Raw genomic sequence first — 22,531 nt, 5'->3', positions numbered from 1 at the left:
CCATGGCTAACCACAACTATAACAAAGGCACATGAATGGATGCCATTCACAAAGTAAAAATTATTGCTTATACAGTGATCATCATTTTTTTTTACATACTCTCACCAATCAGTGTCCCTTATCACCCTCACACCAGTCATATGATGGCGCTGTTCTGCTCTGGTGACAGTATGTAAAAAAAAAAAAATTGTGATTTATTTTTCTATTTAACTTCTTAATTTTCTGAAAAATTGTGACAAAAAAATACGACTTCAAAAAACTCACCATCCCTCTTACTAAATACCTTGGACTGTCTACTTTCTAAAAAGGGGTTATTTGGGGGGTAATTGTATTTTTCTGATATTTTAGGGCCTCAAGAAATTAGATCAGGCAGTCAGTACATCAGGATTGGTCAATTTTTAAATATACTATGCATATGTATATGATTGTAGACTCTATAACTTTCACACAGACTAAATAATATACACTGATTTAGGTTAATTTTACCAATGAAATGTAGCAGTATAGCAATACATTTTGACCTAAATTTATGAAGAAAGATTTTTTTTGCACAATTTTATTGTCGGAAAATTTTGTTGTTGGAAAATTTCAAACATTTGTTGGCGGAAATTCCGACAACAAATGTTCTATGGAGCATACACACGGTTGGACTTTCCGACAACAAGCTCACATTCAACATCTGTTGTCGGAAAATCCTATCATGTGTACAGTCCATTACAGTGTAATTAAACAAAATTTCTAACAAATAAATTTAAAAGGTTACCCTTACATGCTGCACTATGTTTGTAGTGTACAGATATGGGAGCCAATTTATAAAGATCAAAAAATCTGGGCTTTTCCTCTGGGTGGTAATTTATAGCATATTGGGGTCCAAGAGGGTACATCTACTCAGAATGTTTAATTGGAATGACTGTGTCTCATAACTTTAGCATTCACTGTTTGTACATAATCCAATTATTGTGATAATTATTATGGTGGATCCAAAACGTGTTTCTCCAATAAAATAATAATAACATAAGTGCATAAACAAAAAAATTTCAATAATTATTATGCCCTTTTACTTACTTATTTCTGTGGTCACAGTGGTACTTTTGGATACTGAATATTATAAAACATTTTATGGAAAAACAGTAAATATATATATATTTGAATTAATGATTTACGTGTTAAGTAGCATGGAGCAAAGAAAACATCTTTCTTAAGAAATTATCACTGAACTGGGTATGTTATTAGGGGAAATGTTATCAATAATTATCCCTTACCTATTAAATGAAGTGGCAGAAATTACATGTTCAATGCTGTACATATATCCTGTAGAAAATAGGACTAGTGTTTGCCATGCATCTTGGCAGAATAACATTTGGCCTACAAAGCAGAATATATATATTTAGGAAAAATACATTTTGAATCTTAAAATTCTGCAGTACATTTGTACCCTGAGGGATTTTTTGGCCATAGTTAAGATAATTAATCAGACCTTGAAACAAGAAGTCTGCATTAGAGAAAAACAAAATTGTTCAGGCTTTAATAACCTTTGCACAAATGAGAACATGTTACTGCTTATTAGTTATGACTGTCAGCTTGATTGGCAGCTAGTAATTAATGGCATTGGTTTACTTTTCTTTTTTTACCGATTTGGCAACACAAAAAGTTAAAGCTGAACTCCATGTAGATATAAAAGATACAAATTCATGCAGCTCTGCATGTACCTTTTCGAAACGAAAGCTTTGCAAGTACCTGAATTTCAGTTGGTATCTGCCTCTTGCAATACCAGCACAGTACTCAGACTGGGAGAGAAGTATTACAAGGAAGTGGAATTGTAATGCTCATGTGCATACTGATAGGAGGAGAGAGCTGAGTGACAGAGAGATAAGCCCATCAGCAATCTGTTTCTCCTTTCACTGTCCAGTCACTAGCTAGGGACTGTGAGGAGCCATGTATTGTGTTAGTATCTTCTGCCCAGGGCAGGACTTAGGGTGCTGGGGGCCCCTGGGCTTGAGTCACTTTCGGGCCCTACCTTCAATATTAATTTGTCACCATCTGGTGCTGTAACAATATAATCGATCCAATCGTTATTTGAAGTGCCAAGCTACTTTTAAAAGGTGACTGGTACTGTAGACAGTGTTAAATGCAAAACAAAATTAATAATCTATTACTGATTGAAGCTTGAAAAGCTTTTTTCCAATAAATAAATAATGATTAAAAAAGTTCAAAGTGATTAAGTGTTTATTGCAATGCACAAATGTCTTGGTCAAAATGAGAACATAAAACACTTATTTACCTGGAAAACATATTGAAAAACAATCAACTACCTTGTAAGGTTGCAATCATAACAAATCAATTGCAAGAATATAACAAAATAACTAATTGAACAAAGTGCAAGATAAATTGTACATTCTACTCCTCCTGAGTATTATGATACCACATGTGTGGGACTTTTCCACAGCCTGGCCACTTAGAGAGGCCCAACATGCAGGGAGCACCATCACATGATCTAGAAGAATAAATTACACATCTAACTTCTTGACTACCTATTACAATTTTGAAGGCCCTGGAGCACCAGGACAATGACACATGACACTGATGTGGCACTGATGACACATGGCACTGATGTGGCACTGATGACAGATGGCACTAATACGTGGCACTGATGACACAGATGACAGATGACACTAATACATGGCACTGATGACACATGACACTGATAAAAGATGGCACTAATATGCGGCACTGATGACATGTGACACTGCTGACAGATGGCACTAATATGTGGCACTGCTGACAGATGGCACTAATATGTGGCACTGACGACAGATGGCACTAATACGTGACACTGATGACACGTGACACTGATAACAGATGACACATGGCACTGGGGACAGGTGGCACTAGGGAGAGGTGGCACTGGGGACAGATGGCAATGGGGACAGATGGCACTGATGACACGTGACACTGATGACAGATGGCACTTATACGTGGCAGTGGCACTGATGAGAGATGGCACTTATACGTGGCACTGGGGACAGGTGGCACTGGCAGCACTTTATTTTCCACTTTTTTTTTTACTCACAACAAGCTGCATGTCGCTCTCCCCCCTCACAGGCTGTCTCTGTGTGAGAGGGAGAGTCGGCAATGAGAGATGATCTCATGGACACTCAGATCAGTGCTAAATGACCGCTGTGATTGGCCATTTAGCATGATCTGTGATTGGCTGTGTCCAAGGGATGGCACTGGGGACAGGTGGCACTGACACATGACACTGATGACACATGGCACTTATACATGGCAGTGGCACTGATGACAGATGGCACTTATACATGGCAGTGGCACTGATGACAGATGGCACTTATACGTGGCACTGTGGACAGATGGCACTGATGACACGTGACACTGATGACAGATGACACTTATACGTGGTAGTGGCACTGACATATGGCCCTTATACGTGGTACTGGGGACAGATGGCACTGAGGACAGGTGGCACTGATGACAGATAGCACTTATATGTGGCAGTGGCACTGATGACAGATGGCACTTATACGTGGCACTGGGGACTGGTGGCACTGGGGACAGATGGCACTGGGAACAGGTAGCACTGATGACGCGTGACACTGATGACAGATGCCACTTATACATGGCAGTGGCACTGACAGATGGCACTTATACGTGGCACTGGGGACAGGTGGCACTGATGACACATCACACTGATGACAGATTGCACTTATATGTGGCAGTGACACTGATGACAAATGGCACTTATACGTGGCACTGGGGATAGATGGCACCGGGGACAGGTGGCACTGGGGACTGGTGGCACTAGGGACAGCTGGATCTGATGACACGTGACACTGATGACAGATGGCACTTATACGTGGCACTGGGGGCAGGTGGCACTGGGGACAGGTGGCACTGGGGACAGATGGCACTGGGGACAGATTATCATGGCACTAGTGACAGCACTTTATTTTCCACAGTTTTTTTTTTGTTTTTGTTTTTTTTTACTCACGAGCTGCATGTCGCTCTCTCTCATCACAGGCTGTCTCTTTGAGGCGGAGAGCCGGCGATGGGAGATGATCTCATGAGATCATCTCTCATTGGACATTCAGATCAGTGCTAAATGGCCGCTGTAATTGGCCATTTAGCATGATCTGTGATTGGCTGTGTCCAAGGGACACCTAGTGTAAAGAATTAACAGGCTGGGCTCGCAGGTGCCCCCTATTGGAAGGCCCTGCTTCTGCCCCAACTGACAAGGTTGTATTATATAGCAGAGCAGTGTAAATCACAGGACTGGAGGAACAGAAATACAAATCCGTTGGGAAATAAAACAGCTCCCATCTATGCATTTAATATTTGTATACACCTGATTTTTTTTAGAGTTAAAGGGGTTGATTTACTAAAGGCAAATAGACTGTGCACTTTGCAAAGTGCAATTGCACTCTGCAAGTGCAGTTGCTCCAGAGCTTAGTAAATGAGGTAAAGCTTCACGTTGCAAAGAGTACCCAATCAAGTGCAAGGAAAATGTAAAAAGCCTTTTATGCTTGCATGTGATTGGATGATGGAATTCAGCAGAGCTTTACCTCATTTACAAAGGTGTGGAGCAACTGCTCTCGCAGAGTGCAACTGCACTTTGCAAAGTGGACAGTCTATTTTCCTTTAGAAAATCAACCCCAAAGTTTTACTAAACCCACAATAGTAAAACCAGGCTGTATATGCAATAAAGCATGCTTGTTATACTCACTGTGGAACTTAAGGGGTTAATCCTGCAAATTGTGTAAAAAGGCTATTTGATCCTGTCTTCTCTGATCCTCCCCTTCTTCCACAGTCCCCAATCCATCTCCTGATAGTACAGAGACTTGAGGGCACTTTGCACATGCTTAGTTTGATATGCATTGCTAGAGAGGTTTTTGTGAGGGTGCATGTAATCAGCACAGGTCCAATCGGCATTGTCCAGATGTTCTGCTGGACACTGATAGAAGTCACAAGACTGCTATATAATGCTGATGATAAAGGGTATTTAGCAGTTTATATTTTTTAAATAATTGCATTTCCATGTTCTGTGTGTTGTGGGAGACCAGATATAGTAACTTTGGGGTCCTGGGTTTAGTACCACTTTAACCACTTCCCGACCAGCGCACGACGATGTACGTCGACAGAATGGCACGGGCAGACATATTGGCGTACAGGTACGTCCAATATTCAATGCCGCCCTGCCATCGGCGTGCTCCCGTGCTGGTCGGGACCCCCGTGAGTCCGGTCGTGGGACCCGCGGACTCGATCGCCGCGGGCATCCCCGCGATTGTCTCACGGAGCGGCCGAATGGAGGAAATGCCGTGTAAACAGCATTTCTCCATTCTGCCTAGCAACTAGTGACGCTGATCTCTGCTCCATGTGATTGGAGCAGAGATCAGTGTTCACTAAATGAAAGCCCAACCCCTCCACAGTTAGTAACACACCCCTAGGAACACTTAACCCCTACACTGCCACCCACTGGTTAACCCCTTCACTGCCAGTGTCATTTACACAGGAATCACTGCATTTATATAGCAGTGATTACTGTATAAATGACAATGGTCCCAAAAATGTGTCAAAAATGTCCGATGGGTCCCCCACAATGTCGCAGTCACAATAAAAATCGCTGATCGCCGCCATTACTAGTAAAAAAATAAATAATAAAAAATTATTAATAAAAATGCTATAAAACTATCCCTATTTTGTAAACGCTATAACTTTTGCACAAACCAATCAATAATCGCTTATTGTGATTTTTTTTACCAAAAATATGTAGAAGAATACGTATCGGCCTAAACTGAGGGAAAAAAATGTTTTTTTATATATTTTTGGGGGATATTTATTATAACAAAAAGTAAAAAATAATGCGTTTTTTTCAAAATTGTCGCTCTATTTTTGTTTATAGCGCAAAAAATAAAAACCGCAGGGGTGATCAAATACCACCAAAAGAAAGCTCTATTTGTGGGAAAAAAAGGACGTCAATTTTGTTTGGGAGCCAAGACGCACGACCGCGAAATTGTCAGTTAAAGCGACGCAGTGCCGAATCGCAAAAAGTGGTCTGGTCTTTGACCAGCAAAATGGTCCGGTCTGCAAGTGGTTAAGCTTTATGCACACATTTTCATTGGAAATTCATATACAGTACAAACTTGGATTGCGAGCATAATTTGTTCCTGAAACATGCTTGTAATCCAAAGCACTTGTATATCAAAGCAAATTTCCTCATACGAAATAATTGAAACCCAAATAATTTGTTCCACAAACATTTATTCATAGGTCCTTCCGTTTATAGTCCATATAGAGTTGTATGCAAAAGTTTAAGAACCCCTGACAATTTCCATGATTGTCATTTATAAATATTTGGGTGTTTGGATCGGTAATTTCATGATGATCTATCATATATCTGAATGACACAGTAATATTTCAGTAGTGAAATTCGTTTTATTGGATTAACAGAAAATGCGCAATATGCATCAAAACAAAATTAGACAGGTGCACAAATTTGGGCACCTCAACAGAAAAATCACACCATTATTTAGTAGAGCCTCCTTTAGCAGAAATAACAGCCTCTAGACACTTCCTATAGCCTGTAATGAGTGTCTGGATTCTGGATGAATGTATTTTGGACCATTCCTCCTTACAAAACATCTCCAGTTCAGTTAGGTTTGATGGTTGCCGAGCATGGACAGCCCACTTCAAATCACCCCACAGATGTTCAATGATATTCAGGTCTGGGGACTGGGATGGCCATTCCAGAACATTGTACTTGTTCCTCTGCATAAATGCCCTAGTAGATTTTGAGCAGTGTTTTGGGTTGTTGTCTTGTTGAAATATCCAGCCCTGGTGTAACTACAACTTTTTCCTGAACTTCTTGACTGGTTCCTCAACATTATTCTCAAGAATCTGCCGATATTGAGTGGAATTCATGCGACCCTCAACTTTAACCAGATTCCCAGTACCGGCACTGGCCCCACAGCCCCACAGCATGATGGAACCTCCACCAAATTTTACAAGTGTTTTTCTTGGAATGTTGTATTTTTTTTCCGCCATGCATAACGCCCCTTGTTATGACCAAATAACTCAATCTTTGCTTCATCAGTCCACAGCACCTGATTCCAAAATGAAGCTGGCTTTAGAATAAGGTGCTGTGGACTGTTTTTGACCGTTCTCACCATCCTTCGCCTTTGCCTCTCCAATATTTTATGTGGCCTGCCACTTCTGGCCTTAACAAGAACTGTGCCTGTGATCTTCCATTTTCTCACTATGTTCCTCACAGTGGACACTGACAGCTTATATTTCTGCGATAACTTTTTGTAGCCTTCCCCTAAACCATGTAGAACAATCTTTGTTTTCAGGTCATTTGAGAGTTGTTTTGAGGCCCCCATGTTGGCACTTCAGAGGAGAGTCAAAGAGAACAACAACTTGCAATTGGCCACCTTTAAATACCTTTTCTCATGATTGGATTCACCTGTCTATGAAGTTCAAGGCTTAATGAGCTCACCAAACCAGTTGTGTGTTCCAATTAATCAGTGCTAAGTAGTTACATGTATTCAAATCAACAAAATGACAAGGGTGCCCAAATTTATGCACCTGTTTAATTTTGTTTTGATGCATATTACGAATTTTCTGTTAATCCAATAAACCTAATTTCACTACTGAAATATTACTGTGTCCTTCAGTTATTTGATAGAGCAAAATGAAATTGCTGATCCAAACACCCAAATATTTATAAATCACAATCATGGAAATTGTCAGGGGTTCCTAAACTTTTGCATACAACTGTAAATGATTATAGCAATGTGACCAGGTTGGGTAACCATAAAATGTCCATCCACAAACGGAAGCTTCAACAAGGGGATTAGAAGCAAAATCCAGCAGGAGCTACAGAGTATAAAAGAGAAGAGAGGCGCCTCTAAGTGTAGCAATATGTTACTAAATGTTGTACCTCCATTAAATGTAACCATATTGCTACACTTAGAGGCGCCTCTCTTCTCTTTGATACCCAGTTTTGGCATGACACTACTTGTTTATCAAGACATCGCTTGTATATCAAGTTAAAATTTAATAAAAAGTTTGCCAATCTTGCAAAACACTCAAGCCAAGTTACTCTCAAACCAAGGTTTTACTGTATTACAAATCAAAAGGAAAATAACCTACATTTTTAATAATGATTGTAATGTTATGTATGGTAAATGTATGGGCACTATTATTAATTCCTTAGTAGCAGCCAACCTATATCATGTAGGCTTTAAGAGAAGGAGAGGGGCAAGGAATGCTCCATATGCCCTGTGTACTTCAGTTTTCTAGGGGTTTATGGCACGTCCAAGGTACAAGACTGGTTAAAGGAAAACTCCACTTTTGTTCATTTTTATTAAATTTAAATCTTGTAACAATGACAATACTAGGGGTGTTTTGTACTTGTTTGTATATAGATCACCCCAGAATTGTAATTTTCTGCTCACCACTTCTCCCCTCAATATTACCTTTATTTTATTGCTGATCTTATCATTCTAGCAAGCTGACCTTTGCATTAAGAAGTAGAAAGTAACAGGAATGCATGGTGCAAAACAACAGCGGGTAAAGTTTAGAGATAAACCCCTTCGAGCCGACCCCATATATATATATGCGGCCTCACGGAAGTGAGTTTTTCCGTGTGGCCACATATATGCATACCTCCCTTTGTGATGGGAGCACAGCGCACAGCACGCTCCCACCACAGAGAACAGGTTCTCACCTAGGGTTGCCACCTCATCCCTTTAAACCTGAACACATATGATTTACACAGGTTCTGAGGCTAATTTAATGCAGATAAGGCACCAAGTGAGTTTAATTACCACCTTAATCAGCTAGAGAACCTGTGTAATTAATATGTGTTCAGTTTTAAAAGGATGAGGTGGCAACCCTAGTCTCACCGAGAGCCCCGGGTCTTGTACTAACAATCGGAACCCGGTACTATCGGTTCCAGATCAGCTGATTGTTGTGATAGCCTTAGCCCTTGTACACACGGTCGGAGATTCCGACGGAATGTGTCCTATCGGACCGTTTTGTCGGATAATCCGACTGTGTGTGGTCTCCATCGGACTGTTTCCGTCGGAGTATCTGACGGACCAAGTTTTCCAACTTGTCCGTAAAATTTTCCGACAAAATGCTCCGATCGGACATACTCCGATCATGTGTAGCCTACTCCGACGGACAAAGTGTCACGCATGCTCAGATCAAATTCCTAGACCAAAGCTATTGGCTACTAGCCTGAACGTAGTCCCGTCGTAACAAAATAACGTCATCACGTTATGTACAATCGGATTTTTCGACAACTTTGTTCGACCGTGTGTATGCAACAGTTTCGGACAAAATCCGTCGGACAAAATCCAACGGATTTGGTTGTCAGAATGTCCGACCGTGTGTACAAGGGCTTAGATTGACTATTATCCCGCATACACACGATCGAATTGTACAGTACGCCGGACAATTCGATCGTGTGGGGGCTCCCGCTGACTTTTTCATCGTAAAGTCCGGCGGACTTAGAAAGTAGTTTTGACTCAAAATTTGTCCGCCGGACTTGGCTTTCAGTGGACAATCCGTTCGTCAGTGTGCTAGTCCGGCGGACTAAGAATGACGCATGCTCTGAAGCAAGTACGAGAAGGAAGCTAATGAACTTGCTTTTTCTAGTCCCGTCATACGTGCTGTCCGTCATCGTGTTAGAAATCGCCGGACTTTCGGAGCATCCGTGTGTGGCCAAGTCCGTTCGTTATAAAGTCTGGCGGATTGTTTGCCAGACCAATTCTGCCGGACAATTCGATCGTGTGTACGCGGCATTACAGTAATCAATCACTGTGAGCCTGCCCCTGGTTTTCCTTCCTCTTCTGAATTAAGAGAATGATACATTGTATCTTCCTCTTCTTGCAGGAGAGTAAACAATCCAAGTGTGTTAAAAAAAAATATATACATAATAAAAATTTAATAGAGAATAAAAAATAAATAAAAAAACAAAGTAAAAAATAACAAGATCAAGGTTGCCAGAGTTAATGTTGTGGTCAAGGTCAGGGTAAAAGGTCATGGTCAGCATATTTTGTGTAGAATTAAAAAAAAAATGTAATTGGTGTCAGTGTGTTTTGGGCAGGATAAAAAAAAAAATTACAAAATGTGCACCATTCTTTCTGGGCTGTACTACGGGTACAAACACCAACTAACATACACATGTGGTATCACTGCAATCATCAGGAGCAGGAGAATTTATTTTGGGTGGTTCTTTGATGGTAAATCATGATAATAGAAAGAAATACACAGCTATATAAAAAAAAAAAAAGGTTTTTTTTTTTTTACTATTTTTTTTACCATTTTTTACTATTTTGGGCCAGTCTTTCTTTGATAATAATAAAAAAAAATCTCCACCTGGATACAGTTGTGACGTTACGTACAGTTTTACTAACACATGTCAACGTTGCAAAATTGAGCTTAGGTTTTTAGATTTGTTTTACCCTTAGGCGAAAGGGTTAAAGTAGATTACGATTCAATCACTAAAATCTCATATAAGTGGTAATGTGATAATAGACTCTCAAATGCGGTTTTCAATCTTCATAAGTCTCTTGTTTTTTTTTTAAATACCTGTTGATTGCGCCATGAAGGTCCATGTTCAAGCACTTTCCTGATAGGCCTAGACATGTTTCCCAATTGTGCTCTTGTGTTATTACCCTGTCACATGCATCTGATTGGGGGGGCAAGCTAAAGGGGATACTCATTGCTGATCTGAGGGAGCGTCTCTGTCATTGGTCCGGCTACTAGTAAACACAATACACTCACAATAGTGGACGGCATGTCGATGCTGGTTTAGATGTGTGATCATTATGCCAGCAGATAAATTATACATATTACCGTGTTTCCCCCAAAAATAAGCCTGGGTCTTATATTAATTTTGGCAACAAAAGACACAGTAGGGCTTATTTTCGGGTAGGTCTTACCATGTAATGTGCTGTCTTCTCTCCCCCTCTCTCTCCCTGCCTGACAGGAATTCACTGTGGGAACTGAGTTAAAATGCTTGTAAAATCCTATAATCCACTCTATTACATTAGTATATAATGTACAATGGGGGGTTATTTACGAAAAGCAAATCCACTTTGCACTGCAAGTGCACTTGGAAGTGCAGTCGCTGTAAATCTAAGGGGTAGATCTGAAATGAGGGGAAGCTCTGCTGATTTTATCATCCAATCATGTGCAAGCTAAAATGCTGTTTTTTATTTTCTCTGCATGTCCTCCTCGGATCTACAGCGAATTTACTACCAAGTGCACTTTCAGTGCAAAGTGGATTTTCCTTTAATAAATAACCCCCAATGTGTGTGTGTTTCTGTAATATAATTGTGCCAAATATCTGCGCTTCTGTGACACGCCAAGGCTCTTCCCTGCATTTATATTACAGAAACAAACACATTGTACATTATGTACTACTGTAATAAGAGTGGGTTATAAGATTTTACAAATATTTTAAACCAGGGCTTATTTTCGGGGTAGGGATTTATGGCAGCCCTCCTGGAAAATAATGCTCGGTCTTATTTTTGGGGTAGGTCTTATTTTCGGGGAAAAACGGTATATAAAAACGATATTTAAAATTCTATACATTTACCTGTTGCCAGGCAAGGCTGTTTTAAGTTTACCTTTAGCGAAAAAGACCAATAAATATAAGTGACCTCAAAATGAAATACTAGTCTGCACATTGATACTAATCGCTGAAATATATAATAAGGTAAATAATGCCTACTGAATGCATACAATTGTATGCTCACTTTTCAGACAAAGATCTTTTTTGTTTCCCTATATAAAATGATCTAATAACACCACTCAAAGTATATGTACTTTTAAACAATTGATTGTGCCATTTTCTGGAGAAAAAGCGGGCCACTCATTTTATCACTGTTAAGGCACACTTGAGCTGTAAACAACACGATGGATAAGGATATAGCACCTTATCCTTTCACACTGATATGAGAAGCCAACTTGGAGTTTCATAGCTTGCAGCCTTAGCGTTTATTGATAGGTTTGCTCAAAAGTTATCACGCCTACAAACTATGGGTTAGATTTCTGGCATTTTTATTTTTATTATATTTTTTAGTATTAATGTTGGCGATCATTGATTTTTAGTGGGACTGCGACATTGTGGCGGACAAATCTGACCCGAAGTGACACTTTTTGGGGACCAGTAACACCAATACAGTGATCAGTGCTAAAAATGCACTGATCCCTGTATAAATGACACTGGCAGGGAAGGGGTTAACACTAGAGGGCAATCAAGGGGTTAAGTGTGTCCTAGGGAGGTGCTTTCTAACTGTGGGGGGTGTTACACTGGAGGAAAACAGAGATCGTTTCAGCTTAGCTGAAACAAAAGATCTCTCTTTTCCTCACTGACAGATCAGCGGTGTGCCTTGTTCACATAGGCACACCGCTGTTCCGAGTTTCCTGTGAATGATCGGCGGTTTGCATTGGCCATCGTGGCCACCGGACCTGCTGATTGGCTCCCACTGTGTCCAATCACAGCGGGAGCTGTGCTCCAGACGCACGCATACGCACCCCCTATACCGTGTGCACAAAATCACGTACAGGTACGTGATTTTGCACAGCTGGGCTGCCCTGCAAAGTTGAATTCCAGGAATTCATCGCCTTTGCAAAATGTGGAAGCACACTATGAGTTAAGTCCAAGGAGGTGCATGACATCTTCTGGGCTTACTGTATGTCTATTGTTTACATCTGACAGTTTTATTGCACTCCCAGAAGAGCTTAATGCTGATGCGTCAGGTCTAGAACTGGCCATACATTATACAATTTTTCTTTAGATTTACCAAAACCATAAATTATGAGGTCAGACCTAAGCACTTTTTATTTGTAGGTAATCAGGCAGGCCCTTGCATGATATACAGTAGTTGAAAGTAAATCTAAAGGAAATTGAATAAAACAAATGTATAATGTATGGTAAGCCTAAGCATATTTATCATTAGAGTCAGTGCAGCTGCTATGCATTGCCCTCCCCTCCTTCTGCCCAATCACAGAAGCCTTTGTATTATGTGAACTCATTTACAAAATACAAAGGCTTCTCTGAATGGACAGCAGAGTGGAGGGGCGGTATTAGCTGCTCGATGTGCTTCTATCTCCTCTCCCACAGCCCCAAGTGTTAGTGTATGCTCCGGTAGGGCCATAAACCTGTAAAATATAAATAATAGAGAAGTCATGCACCTCTTTAGTGTGACTGCACTTTTTACAAAGTAAAGTAAGCAATTCTTGGAATTCAGCTTTAAAATAGTTCAGAAATTATTACTGATGTCTAATACTTCACAAACTATTCTTAAGGCTACTTTCACACTGCCGCAACTCGAAAGTCGATTTTACCACGATTTTGGCGCGTTTTCAAGGAGTGCCTGTGTAAACTTGTGGTCTATGAACTGAACTCGCATCAAAGTCCAATTTCTACCAAAGTAGTACAGGCACTAATTTGAAGTCAGTGAACTTGAAGTGGCACAGATATGAATGGTATTCATTTGAAATCATGGGGTTACGACTTGTCGTGCGACTTTGCAGTCCTACATCACAGGACAAATCGCAAAAGTGTCAAAGGGGCCTAAAACAGCATTACTATTTTATTCTATTTCATTCAACCATGCAAAAATAAATCACACAAGACACCCACAACTATTGCCACAAGATGATATTTCAATAAAATAACACTGTGAATGTTATTTAATAATAATCTGTTTCAGTAAAGAGGTTTCTTTTTAAAACAAACATTTTATTGGACAGTGTTTCTGAACGAATTTCATTCTATGCAAGGTTTGAGCTGTGTGATTGTCTTTATAGTCCTTGTAGCATCTCAGAAGATTTATACAGACATTCACATCTCATTGTAGACACAGGTAGGTGTTTCAAATTCCATCTCCAATAGAACTTACCGCCAAAAGAAAAATTACATTAAGACAGATTTAGCAGAGCAGAATATTCACTGTCTACAATAGACTTTTGCATTGCATATATTCACTCTTTTACATTAAAAATGTAAGTAAAAATGTATCCATATTCCATGAAGGAAGGTCTTAAATATATATATAAAAATATACTTTTAGGTTTTATTTTTGATAGTAAAATTGAAGCTGTGGCTATGCGTTAACAATCAGTTTTTCTCCATCAGGTTATACATTGGCTAGTATTTCCATCATGGATTTCTCTTAAAGGCCACTGCAAAATATATTTGGCAGGTCCCCTTAACACATTAGCGAATAAAAACAAACATTTGCTCTGCTCTTTCATTCTTTGTGTATTGTCTAAACTGGCTTTCCAGTTTAAGCAGAAATTGATTACCTACTTGGGACTCGCTGCAACATGGAGAGATCCCTATATCCCACAGCCACCTAGTAAACCATGAACAACTGTCATATTGGACAGACAGATGACCATTCAGATCCAGTGCATTACAGTTGTGATGAGATACCAACATACCAGTAGGTGGTGCTACAGATTACTGTATCTGCAGCTTCCCACACCGGTAGACCTGGAAGATGTAGGAAAGAGGATACCCACGGCGTTACAACACATAAGGGTCATTTGTAAATAGGGGACATACATTTTAACCATAAAATCCACTTTAAATAGATGAAGGCATGGCATACACAATGTCTGTGGTGCATGGAGTAGTAATTTCTGCAAGTAATTGAACTGCTCACAAATAGCTGCACTAAGTCCAGTGTTCCCAAGCAGAAACAGCCATATTGGCCACAGGCAGTGGGTATGAGCCATTTCGAAAACATAGCAGTACAATAAACTTGGTTCTGAAAAGAACAGTAACAGCTCTTCGCAACCTTACCAGGCTATTAAACACGTCATGGATACAATATATATAACCAACAGTAGCATTGCTTGTTGTTTAAGATATACAGTGTTACATTCTATAGACCATTATAACATGTATATAGACAGGGAAAATTGCCTGTTGACTCTGTTAACATAAAGATATTTTCTGTCTCTAAAAGATATAACCCCTGACCATTATAGAAAAATAAGTCCCTTATTCATATGGTGAAGGTTATTGTTGAAAAAGATACTTAAGATATTTATTCCTGTAAATGCTTTATATCTGTCTTCTAATCTGAATGATAAATAGATACATACAGTAGAATGTATGTATTTATAGACAGAATGATAGAATGTATGAAACAACTCTTTTAATAAAGACAATCTGATTAAAAAGAAAGATAGACATAAAGGATAGATAGATAGACAGATAGATAGATAGATAGATAGATAGATAGATAGATAGATAGATAGATAGATAGATAGATAGATAGATAGATAGATAGATAGATAGGTAGAATGATAAATAAAGAGTCAGCAGGTAAATAGATAATCTCACAAAAGTGAGTACACATTTCACATTTTTGTAAATACGTTATTATATCTTTTGACAACACTGAAGAAATGACACTTTGCTATGTAAAGTAGTGAGTGTACAGCTTGTATAACAGTGTAAATTTGCTGTCCCCTCAAAATAACTCAACACACAGCCATTAATGTCTAAACCGTTGGCAACAAAAGTACACTCCTAAGTAAAAATGTCCAAACTGGGCCCAATTAGCCATTTTCCCTCCCTGGTGTCATGCGACTCCTTAGTGTTACAAGGTCTCAGGTGTGAGTGGGGAGCAGGTGTGTTAAATTTGGTGTTATCGCTCTCACTCTCTCATACTGGTCACTGGAAGTTCAGCATGGAACTCTCTGAGGATCTGAAAAAAAGAATTGTCGCTCTACATAAAGATGGCCTAGGCTATAAGAAGATTGCCAAGACCCTGAAACTGATCTGCAGCATGGTGGCCAAGACCATACAGCGGTTTAACAGGAAAGGATCCACTCAGAACAGGCTTCGCCATGGTCAACCTAAGAAGTTGAGTGCACGTGCTCAGTGTCATATCCAGAGGTTGTCTTTGGGAAACAGTGCTGCCAGCATTGCTGCAGAGGTTGAAGGGGTGGGGGGGGGGTAAGCCTGTCAGTGCTCAGACCATATGCCACGCACTGCATCAAATTGGTCTGCATGGCTGTCATCCTAGAAGAAAGATGATGCACAAGAAAGTCCACAGTTTGCTGAAGACAAGAAGACTAGGGACATGGATTACTGGAACCATGTCCTGTGCTCTGATGAGAACAAGATAAACATATTTGACTCAGATGGTGTCAAGTATGTGTGGCAGCAACCAGGTGAGGAGTACAAAGACAAGTATGTCTTGCCTACAGTCAAGCATGGTGGTGGGAATGTCATGTTCTGGGGCTGCATGAGTGCTGCCGGTGTTTTGTCGATTTATGCCCTCTGTCAAAAAAATCCCGCACATGCGCAGAACGGAAGGCCACTCCAGCTGCTTTCCCGATCAGCTGGCGTGACTTCACCATAGCGCATCCGCACATCATAGTAGCCTTTTTTATATGGGGAGATTCCATTTGACGGGCACAATTAGTAGGCTTACAGTGCAGTGGATCTTTCACGAGTAATGAGGAGACCATGCTAGAGAGCGGAGGAGTGAGGAGCAGTGGAGAACCAGTCACATTGAAAGATCCACTGCACATATAGGCTCATTTACAGAAGCGTTCTGGTAAGCAGCCATCTATGTGGGAACGCGCGTTGGTGGAAACGGTGACAGTGTAGGATAGTCATCTATTGCTTCTGAAATATAACCTCACGGAAAAAACTTTGCTCTATTCACATTCTTCTCCGCTAGAAGAACTTTTTAATTGAAATTAGATAATTTTGTGTGTCATGAGATGCGTATTGACATTATAAGGTTGTTCATATTTGCAAGGCTTTTTTAGAAGTTCTGGGACACCACTCAGAGGGTGGAGTGGAGCGCTGTTAGTGTTTGATTCGCAGGGTCTACCACATTGTCTATTGATGCATGTGTTTATTGTTGTAAAAATGTTTAGCATGGTTGATATGAGATTGGCTTAACATGAGTAGTTGGGCTGCATTTTAGCTAATGGTTGAAGGAATCATTCAGATCGCATATTAGAGCGCTGTTAGTGTTTGACTCATACGGTCAGCCACATTGTATAGCATTGTCTTTTGATATATAACCGCTGCCAAACACTTAAGAGGAGAGAGTATCTCACAAGATTAAGTGATAATAGCTTACTGGCACATATGAGCGCTGGGTTCAGGTTTTGATGTGACATTTGATATTGCATACATTCCTGAAAATTTGTCTAGCATGTCTCCAGACCTAAACCCTATTGAGCATCTGTGGGGCATCCTCAAACGAAAGGTCTTTAACATCCACCTCCAGCTCCGTGAAGTTGTCATGGAGGAGTGGAAGAGGACTCCAGTGGAAACCTGTGAAGCTCTGGTGAACTCCATGCCCAAAACAGTTAAGGCAGTGCTGGAAAATAATAGTGGCCACAGAAAATATTGACACTTTGGGCCCAATGTGGACATTTTCACTTAGGGGTGTACTCACTTTTGTTGCCAGCGATTGAGACATTAGCCGATTCCTGACCAGCTCCTGTACTTATACGTTGGCAGAATGGCATGGCTGGGCAAAGTAACGTACCCGTACGTTACTTTGAATTACACGCTGTGCCCGCGTACACCGGCCGTGAGCTCCGTGACCGTGCCTGCGGACTCGATCGCCGCGGGGATACCTGCGATCGTGTCGCGGAGCTCAAGAACGGAGAGATGCCGATGTAAACAGCATCTCCCCATTCTGCCTAATGACAGTACACTGATCGTCTGCTCCCTGTCATCGGGAGCAGCGGTCAGTGTGGTGTCACACACAGCCCCGCCCCCCAGACAGTTAGAAACACGCCCCTAAGATACGCTTAACCCCTCCCCACCCACTAGTGGTTAACCCCTTCACTGCCACTGACATTTTTACAGTAATCAATGCAATTTTATAGCATCGATTGTAGTATTAATGCCAATGTCCCCAAAAATGTGTCAAAATTGTCCGATGTGTCCTCCATAATGTCGCAGTCATGCTAAAAATCATGTGATCGGCGCCATTACTAGTAAAAAAAAAATAATTAATAAAAATGCCATAAAACTATCCCCTATTTTGTAGACGCTATAACTTTTGCGCAAACCAATCAATAAACACTTATTGCAATTTTATTTTTACCAAAAATATATAGAAGAATATGTATCGGCCTAAACTGAGGAAAATTTTTTTTTTTTAGATATTTTTGGGGGATATTTATTATAACAAAAAGTAAAAAATAATGTGTTTTTTTCAAAATTTTCACTTTTTTTTGTTTATAGCACAAAAAATAAAAACCGCAGAGGTGACCAAATACCACCAAAAGAAAGCTCTATTTGTGGGGAAAAAAAGGACATCAATTTTATTTGGGAGTCACGACGTACGACCGCGCAATTGTCAGTTAAATCGACGCAGTGCCAAATCGCAAAAACCGCTCTGGTCAGGAAGGGGGTAAATCTTTTTGGGGCTGAAGTGGTTGATGGTTGTGTGTTGAGTTATTTTGAGGGGACAGCAAATTTACACTGTTATACAAGCTGTACACTCACTACTTTACATTGTAGCAAAGTGTCATTTCTTCAGTGTTGTCACATGAAAAGATATAATAAATTATTTACAAAAAAGTGAGGGGTGTACTCAATTTTGTGAGATACTGTAGATAAGTAGTAAGAAAGATGAATAGACAGAGAGTTAGTAGGTGGATAGATAGATAGATAGATAGATAGATAGATAGATAGATAGATAGATATCAAAGGCAGAAGCAAAGCATTCACAAAATACATTGGAATAAGAAAACAAATATCTAGATTTGTTTCATTGTTCTGCATTTGCCCTTGCATTAAACAAAATATAATTTGTTTGGAAATGCAACCTAAATAATAAGCATGTAATTCATAATCTTTGGTCTATGCCCTACTGTATGAGTGGAAGAATGAAAATCTGTTGAGTTATGTACACTGATCACTGCCTTTCCAACAAGGTAATTTTACCTTTCAGCAGCTCTTTGCATTGTCCCAGCAGCCACATAAAGCAGGAGCAGTTATGTTTTAGTTTCCTAAGTTAGTCAAAATAAATCAGTCAAATCTGCTTTTGTAGTTACACAAGATCCATCCTGCTGCAGGCACACCAACATCCATAGTCTTACTCCCTTTTATTAGACGTACATTAATACTGCACAAATGTATAAAAATATGGCAGAGTTGTCATCATAACAATACCTTCTTATATATATGCTTATAGATATAAAAATTACAGTTAATTTAACATATAAACAAACTACACACACAAATGTCTGAGTGTGCAGATAATATATATATAATTATAGATTTTTATATATATAATACTTTTAATGCAATATATAAATGTTATACTGTAAGTTTTTATATAAACTACTTTTGCTGTTGTACGGCTTCACAATGTTTTAAACAGCTCAAAATAACTTGACGTTGTAACAATGATATGACTCTATGATAAGAATTAATCATAAATAAATTTTACAAAAAATATCAAATATGGAAGTGTTATTTCCTTAAAAATTCCTTTATCTGGATAAATTCACTTTTTTTTTTAGCATTTAAGCCTAAAATAGCATTGTATTTTCTGAATAAGGCTACGCGTTTCTGTCCTATAAATAGATGGGTGCCAAACAGGGGTATAATGGTTTGGGGTTCTCTTCTTTTCATGGAATTGGGAAAATTCCTCAGATACACTGACATTATCTTCTTAACTTATTGCACATTCTAATGTCACGAGGAAACTGGCAGCGGAGAACCAGACAATCAACAAAAGTATTTATGGGTAGATTTGCGGCACAGTGTAACCTCACACAAGCGTATTGCACATATCAGTATAACTATAAGTACTTGCTTACACATACCTCCCGCATTCCATAATTTTTTATTTTTTTTTGGAGGGGGGATTATTACTTTTCAACCATTAAGATTATGAGGCTTGGCAACATGGATCAAATCTGAGATTTGGACAGGGTTTGGTGACTCCAAGAGCAGACTTGGGTTGATCAAAAATGGAATATAATTGGTTAGCTTACTAAAACTGCTTTTCCAATTATGAGCGGGAAGTGGTGGTGCAACTATATCCTATTAGTCCTCTGGGACATCCCTGAAAAGGCCTCTCCACTGGAAATTATGGCTTTGCCATGTAAAACAAGGAAGCCACAATGAGCATGAGATCCCTTTATAATGGCCATAGCAGGTAAACGAAACTGCAGAGATCTTGCTGCACTCAGAAATTTGCAATGGGTGATTAACCATCTGTCTCCTCAAAAATAATTTTTAAGGTTTTGGTAGATTAACTTTCCTATTTTGAAAATTTAGGATGCTGGGAGGTATGCTTAAATATCTCTTTGAAGCTCTTTCACCAAATTGCTATTCACTCAGTACTCATTATCATGTATACACTGACTGCTTCACAAAGAAGTCAACTAAAGAGCAGTCTCTTTAAGGTCATTCAAATTTGGCAATCGGGTTCGTTTTGTCCGGTTAAAAGGCAGGCCATTCTGTCCAGGTTTTGAAGCCAGCTGGTCAGGAAAAGAAGCTCCTTCACTTGTCCCTCTGTTTACCGGGGAAACATGCCAGTGTGACTCTGGCTGTCCAGGAAGCTGCAGGCCCTGCCGACTCTTTGACTGTGCCTCCTTTCGATGGGCAGAGCTGGAAGGCTGACCCATTGGGTGTATTCTGGCCTCTGAGAAGTTGGGTGTTTTAGGCGGTTGGTTAGGTAAAGGTTGGAAATGTGGATTTGGGGGAACTGAGTGGTTTGAGGATGATGATGGGTGTAAGAGTTTCCATAGCGACTTCAGAGGCTGACTCTGCAAAGTAACAGGTTTATGAGTAAAGAGGTTGAATGCATGCAAGCAGCCCATAACAAGGCATACAATAACCAATAATATTTGAGAACATTTAAAATTACATGTTCCTTTACCTTTTATCCACTATATCATTACATGTACATATTAAATATGTCTGTTGAAAAACACTAAGATTGTGTTTTAATCACTAATAATATGCACATACTGACTGTGAATTGTGAGCATAAAATGAGCATATCATTATGGCAGTATTGCTTAGCAATCCTGCTGCTGGAAATTTGTCAACATTGACAGCAGCAAGATCACAAGGGGCAGAGTCACCCGTCTGACATTAGTCTAAAAGCAGGGGTCTCAAACTGGCAGGCCTCCAGCTGATGCAAAACTACAAGTCCCATCATGCCTCTGCCTGTGGAAGTCATGCTTGTAACCGTCAGCCTTGCAATGCCTCATGGGACTTGTTTCGCAACAGCTGGAGGGCCGCCAGTTTAAGACCCCTGGTCTAAGGGAAATAGGGTAAAATCCAGTGGCTAATACATATCACCAATTGAAAGCTCTTTCTAAAAAAAGATAAACCATTTGGGTATAATATTGTCTTACTGAGTAATTGTAAAACTATCACAGCACTAAAACAGAAAAATTGCCAGTAGGGAAGGGGTGAAACATGCTGGTATTGAGGTGATTCATCTGCCAAGAGATTTGTAATTCTCTGCAGCCAGTTTCGCAATCAAAACTCTCCTGCTAGACAGCATACTTGGGACCTCCACTGGAATGATAGCAGAGCTTGGTCCTGAACACCCCCCCCCCCCCCCCCACCGTGCTGATTGGATAGTTAAGAAACAACAGCACAGTAATCTCTCTGCTCACTTTACTCTCTCCTCTTTCCGGCATGCTCCCTAAGACCCCTTTCATGCCAGGGCATTTTGCAGGCGCTATAGCGTTAGAAATAGCGCCTGCAATCCGCCATAAAGAAGCTGCACCATTGTATGTAGTGTGAAAGCCCAAGGGCTTTCACACTACAGCGGTTCGCTGGCAGGACGTCAGGGAAAAGTCCTGCCAGCAGCTTCTTTGGAGCGGTGAAGGAGCGGTGTTTTGCTGGCGGTATTACAGCGCTGCCCCATTGATTTCAATGGGGAGCAGCGGTAAACACACCGCTCCAAAGAAGCTGCTGGTAGGACTTTTCCCTGACATCCTGCCAGCGCACCGCTGTAGTGTGAAAGCCCTCGGGCTTCCACACTACATACAATGGTGCAGCTTCTTTAGGGCGGATTGCAGGCGCTATAGCGCCTGCAAAACGCCCTGGTGTGAAAAGGGTCTTAGCCCTGCTGGTCAAAAAAAAATAAAAAATACAGTTAATATTTTTGAATAAGTTTATATCTAGACAATTTAGGAACTTGCACTTACATTTGAATGATTGCATTTGATATACATATATACATCCATATATATATATATATATATATATATATATATATATATATATATATATATATATATATATATATATATATATAGATAGATAGATATAGATATATAGATCTAGATGATATCTATATATATCTATATACATAGCTATCTATCTATCTATCTATCTATCTATCTATATTACATTTATTTTATTTTAATTTTATTATTTTATTTATTATTATTTTTCTAATTACCTCTATAGCACTAAACTTAAGTTCATTTTTGATGAAAAAAATAATTGCATTTGTGATATACA

General features: G+C 39.8%; 1 protein-coding gene across 6 annotated transcripts in view; it reads right to left on the bottom strand.

Annotated features, from left to right (window-relative positions):
• Positions 1–13,753: 13,753 nt before the first annotated feature.
• CDKL5 (cyclin dependent kinase like 5) overlaps positions 13,754–22,531 on the bottom strand; it is a 532,110-nt gene continuing 523,332 nt past the window's right edge. For all 6 annotated transcript variants that reach the window (XM_077480758.1, XM_077480757.1, XM_077480763.1 and 3 more), the window contains one exon: positions 13,754–20,811. In XM_077480758.1, the coding sequence (XP_077336884.1) occupies positions 20,428–20,811 (384 nt within the window). In that variant the 3' untranslated portion in view covers positions 13,754–20,427. The remainder of the gene's footprint in view (positions 20,812–22,531) is intronic.

Source organism: Lithobates pipiens, unplaced genomic scaffold (genome assembly GCF_037356315.1).
Source record: "Lithobates pipiens isolate NorthernLeopardFrog02 unplaced genomic scaffold, aLitPip1_a1.2 Scaffold_16, whole genome shotgun sequence".
Lineage (NCBI taxonomy): Eukaryota > Metazoa > Chordata > Amphibia > Anura > Ranidae > Lithobates > Lithobates pipiens.
The sequence above is the reverse complement of the archived record's forward strand: the minus strand, read 5'-3'. Positions and strand labels throughout refer to the sequence as shown.